Genomic DNA, 5,486 nt, shown 5'->3' with positions numbered 1-5,486 from the left:
TTTAAGACATTCTTTGATAATCTTACCACTTTAAAGTAAGTTATTCAAAGTATCATTTAAGAGTTTCATGAGAACTTCATGTACTCATAAACCCCAACATCCTTTTTAAAAAGTATTTTTCCAAATTGTTCCAAGCCATGGTTTTAAGGCTAACAACAAATAGAAATACATACATTCTCATTTTTACAAAACACTTCCTAAAGGTTCCTTTGATTTTATCATCATCCCCTTTGGCTAAAACAACAAAAAGTATGTAATACTACATTATAACAACTCCATGAACACAAGTTGTTCATGGTTTCAACAAAATATTTTCATAAGTTCAAGAACATCATCATTTTCGGTTTTGAGAAGAAAATGAGTTAGAAAGCGTTTTAGAAAATTTCAACGGTTGAATATGTTCTTGACATGTTCATGAACAACATACTTAAATCTCATCAACATCCATTGGTTGAATGTTGAGAGATCAAGGTTTGAAGATGGAAGAAGAAAGGAGAAATGAGAGAAAAGTGAAGAGAGGATTTACATCTTCTTTGAAAATGCAAGAGTGGGTGAGTGAAGTGTGAAGTGTGGAGCTTATGGAGAGAAGGAAATCAGATTTTTCCCCTAGGCAATCATGGCAAATCTTCTAGGGTGGCTAATGATGATTTCCTATGACATTAGGGTGAGTGATGTGAGGTTTGCGTTATGGAAAGACAAATCTCGCATCCTAATACGAAACGACCACTTCGCGGACACGTGCGATAAACATGCTCGAGTATTATCGGCTAATACTCGATCGGATATTATAAATCGCCCGATCGTAATATCCGATTAAAATTTCGGATTTCGGCATTCCGAGTGAAAAATATTTAGAAAGTAGGTATGGGTGTATTCAGGGTGTATATTGACTCGAAATGAAATTATGAAGCCAACGGTGCGATCGGGATTCGATTCCGAGTTACGGAACTCAAAAACCACTTTTTGAGCCGTACCGGATGGATTTCGGCCCCGACAGTGGTCCAGAACCGACTGTCTCCGAAAATTACCAAAATTTACCACAAAATAGGAAATAAAATTACAAGACTAAAACTCAACTAGAGTTTCCTCTAATTCTTCACCGAAAATTCCTAGAAATTCATTTTCGAATATATAATTAATAAAAATATTAATAAAATCTTATAATTCAAAATCATAAAATCCGCGGTGTTACAGAGGGAATCCATGCTCTTTGTAGCATGTGTCAATAGTGTGACCTATTCTTTGGCAGTATGTACATGATTTTTGACATCTTCATCTTCCTAAGGTAGATGACCTTCCTGAATTGCTAGATTTGCTTATTCCCCTATATCCTCTTGCCTTTCCCCTCATTCTTGAATCAACATTGTTATCAAAAGCATTTGTTGTGAGCCTTGATTCTTCAAGTTGCATATGCCTTTCTTGTTGAACCAAGATTGAGAATACTTTCTTGATAGGGGGTAATGGATCACTCAACATAATCTGTGATCTTATTGCAGAAAACTGATCATTTAATCCTCTTAAGAAGCATATCACATAATCGTTTTCTCTATAGTTCTTTACAACGGGGACTGTTGTACACTTAACTTCACATTCACATGGTGGTATTGGTCTATAGTCATCTAGTTGTTGCCAAAGCCCTTGAATTTGGTTATAGAATGCACTAACAGGCTTGTTTCCTTGTCTAATTGAGTGGACCTCCCCAATTAGTTCAGAAATTCTGAACATATCTCCTTGGTGATATCTATCTCTTAAGTCATTCTAGATTTCTTTTGCATTGTCCATCCATAGTACTGATTGAACAATAGAGGGATCAATTGATTGAGTGAGCCAAGATGCAACCAGCTTGTTGCATCTATTCTAGTTGGGAAAATTTTGGTCATGAGTTGGCGGTTTTGGCATGGATCCATAAATGAATTCCAACTTATTTTTGGTTCCAAGTGCCATGGTCATGGCTCTAGACCATAAATGATAGTTTTCCCATTTAATAAAGACGAAACAAGAACTGCACCTGGGTTCTCATTAGGATGCATATAGTACACACTCGATGGATCCATGGAAAGATTTGTGGTTATTGTTGTCATTTTTTATGCAGAAAAAACAAAAGAAGAATTTGAGGAAGGTAGAGGGCAATTCTGAGTTGTAGAAGGAAGAAAGATGGAAGAAAGAAATATGCAGTTCAGGAATCAAAAGGTTGAATAAGAGGCGTTGCACAGACACCCTTCAAAAAGGTGATATGATGCCATGTAAAATGGCATCACTCATCTTGATGAAGAAGAAGAAGACAGAAATGAACTTGCGTGAAAGAATGAAATGGCAATCTTGAATTGTTTGATGATTAGAAGATTTAGAGAAGAGAATGCATCACTTGAATAATACCTCATATACTGATTAAGCAAAATAGAGCCTGACTACTTATATAAAGAAGGAGAAACAGAAAAACTGAAAACTACTAAAAAAGGATACCTAACAGAAATACCAAAAAACAGAAAATTGAAAATATGCTAAAAAGGGAAAGAATCAAAACAGATTGAAAATGAATCTGGTCTGATATAACTACTTGATTATACGAGTATCAATTTCATTTTGGCTATTGAGTTTGTCTTTTATCAGCAAGCTACAATATTTCTGGTTTTTTTTTCTCTTTACTTTTGAAGCTTTTATAGGCTACCTCTATTTAAGATCTATAAGGCCCTTTTGTTTGGAGCATCTATACTGCATTTAACTTGTATTATTACTCTCGACCGTTATTGTTTTCTGTTAATCAATCTAACATGAAATGTGCATTGTGATAGAGTGATTCATGATGCACCACTTTTTTAGGGAACATATAAAAGTAAGAGCAAATTTGATTACATGAACTTTAAGACAACAAGGGAAGAATCCTCACTTAACCATGCATGCAATTCAATAGGCTACTATATATTAAGAACCATATTTCCTTCCACGCGGTAGCTACTAAAAGAGACGAAGACTTGGTTTTCAACATGAAGCTTATTACTGGAGCACATTTATTGTACCATAAATTGTGTCACTCCATATGACACAACTTGTAATTGATTAAAAAATATATATTTAAATTAAAAAATTAAAGATTAAATATTTTTTTGACCAATCATAAATAATGATATATTGAGTAATACATTTTTATGTACAGCAAATGTCCATTATTTCAGGCCAATCTCACTACGTCATTCTTCTCAATGCATTAAATGTCCCCAACTAATTACATTCTTATAGGTCGTCCATTGATGTGATAAGAGTATAAAACCTGGAAAATTAAAATTTTAACTTGGTCCTAAAAACATTAAATGTCAATAAAAATAGTTTGCAAGTCCTTGAAATTTAATTTTAAAAGAGCAATTCGATAGGTATTTAGATTTTTTAAGATCATATAGAGATTTTTCATATATCAAAGATCTAAGTATATACATGTGTAATATTTATGTATTTCGAGAATAAAGTTTTATACAAAATCACTATATTATTTATCATCTATTTCTATTACTTATATTTAAGATTCAATAATAATTAAATATGGATGATAGATATAATAACAACGTAACTTTTACATTGTTACATGTATTTTTTCTTATATTTTATTTGCTCTACTACTATCATGCATGAAATAATCCAGGAAAAAAATCATAAATATTAACAAACAAAAATCATAAAATGTAACTTTCAAAAATCATCAACTTTCAACTTCAGCACATGACCCAAAAATCGATGTCAATGGTCCTATCCTGATATAGGAGAAGGGCATCGATTACCATACAAAATCTTCCAACACAAGTAACCCAAGAAATAATAGCTCCATTACTAGTTGACCACCACTGTCTATAGAGAAATGACTTATGGAGAAATAGGCTTAGACACTATTTAGTGATAGCTGTGCCTTCAATCCAAGTTGGGTTTTATAATCTGCAAGAACATCATCATAAAGGACACAAAATAGCATATCTTATGCATTAATATGATTACAATAAATTTTGAAGTCAATAAAATTACTTTTCTTAAGTTACAATGTTAATATATGATTTGTATTTTATGTTATGACATGAAGATAGAACGTGATTTTTAAAGGCAATATATTTTCATCCTGCTAAATGAATTGAAAAATAAACTTGAATAATGTATGTACCAACAAAAATGAATGAAAGATTTATTATCCCAAAGCAAGTAAACACTATTCCATACCTGAAAACAAAGGAGTGTTTGTTTGTTTGTTTAATTAAGCCCATGAATTATCAAAAGCAGCAGAAGTAATAGCCTGAGAAAACTCCTGAAAACTGATTCTCCCATCACCATCAGTATCAGCTTCTTTAATCATCCCAGTCAACTCTTCAGCTGTTAAAGCATGTCCTAGTTTCGCCATCGAATGTGCCAACTCAGCAGCAGTTATATAACCGTTTCCATCTCTATCAAACATTCTAAACAGTTCCCTTAGTTGCTCCTCCGTGTACGGCGACTTCGCCGGTAGAAGCTCCGGCGCCACCAGCGCCACAAATTCTGAAAACTCAACGAGACCGTTGTTGTTTCTGTCAGCTTTTTGTATGAAGATTTCTAATTGTTCAGGACTTGGCTTCAGACCTAGTGATCGGAGAAGAGAACTGAGTTCTAATTGCGTTAGGCTTCCATCGTTGTTCCGATCGAATGAACGGAAAATCTCGCGAAGCTCTGCGATTTGATCATCGTCTAAATTCACTTTCTGGTTTTTGCTCATTCTTTATGAAAAAGCTTCGAAGTTCAAAAGGAAACAAATGAATGGATCACTGAAAAGTGAAAAGTCAGTGATAATTGAGAGAGAGGGAATGGTTGGAAGAGGGTGTTGTTCGTTTTTGGATGGTAGCTCCGAAATTTCAGAGGTTTACCAAAGTGTAGGATCTATCTGAATTTTAGAGATTGAATTTTGGTTATATGTTAGTGTTGGATTCAAAGTAATGTTTTAAATAGTGGTATGAAAATATGAGTGAGGATCCTCCTACAAAAAAACAAAGGAAAAAGATAATATATTAAAATAATTTTTATATAATAAAATAAAATAATATTTTTGTCATTAAAAACACAAGAAAAAATAATCACTTATCTCTTCCGATCAAGGTTAGAAATATATATAATTATTTAGATAATTGTGAGTACAACTGATTAGATATGATTTTGAGGTAAAACTTTAATACAACTTGTAATAGTCATTAACTAAATTTAAAACTAGAAAAGGAAAAAAAGTATATTAGGGATAGTAAGAATTATTTATATTATTCATGTAACATTAGCTCATATTAAATAGAAGTATATAATTTTTTGGGTATATCAAGGATATCTCCTCACTCTTTTTTGAGTAAAGAATTAACTATTTTCAGAGTATATGATGATACTTCTTAACAAGTGTCGTTCCCAGAAATCAAACAATTGAGATTTTAGTCATCTTAAAAATTGAGTAGAATCTTACACCGCTATATTAATTTTTGTTGATAGTAATAGTGTAA

At 32.6% G+C, this 5,486-nt stretch overlaps 1 protein-coding gene across 2 annotated transcripts; it reads right to left on the bottom strand.

The window, feature by feature from the left end:
• Window positions 3,662–4,909, bottom strand: LOC109350056 (probable calcium-binding protein CML18). Of its 2 annotated transcripts, none has more exons than XM_019591173.1 (2): window positions 4,198–4,909; window positions 3,662–3,921 (listed from the first exon to the last, which is right to left on the bottom strand). In XM_019591173.1, exon 1 carries the CDS (start codon window positions 4,721–4,723, stop codon window positions 4,232–4,234), a length of 492 nt encoding a protein of 163 aa, XP_019446718.1. In that variant the 5' UTR covers window positions 4,724–4,909; the 3' UTR covers window positions 3,662–3,921; window positions 4,198–4,231. The 2 variants fall into 2 exon arrangements, with proteins under 2 accessions (XP_019446718.1, XP_019446719.1); XM_019591174.1 differs by having other exon boundaries at window positions 3,662–3,927; window positions 4,199–4,909.

The sequence above is a fragment of the Lupinus angustifolius genome, chromosome LG06 (assembly GCF_001865875.1).
Source record: "Lupinus angustifolius cultivar Tanjil chromosome LG06, LupAngTanjil_v1.0, whole genome shotgun sequence".
NCBI lineage: Eukaryota > Viridiplantae > Streptophyta > Magnoliopsida > Fabales > Fabaceae > Lupinus > Lupinus angustifolius.
Note: the sequence above shows the minus strand (reverse complement) of the source record. Positions and strands in the feature narration are given on the sequence as shown.

Coding starts and splice junctions, on each gene's coding strand:
- LOC109350056 (XM_019591173.1), bottom strand. CDS start 4,723: ATGAGCAAAAACCAGAAAGTGAATTTAGACGATGATCAAATCGCAGAG.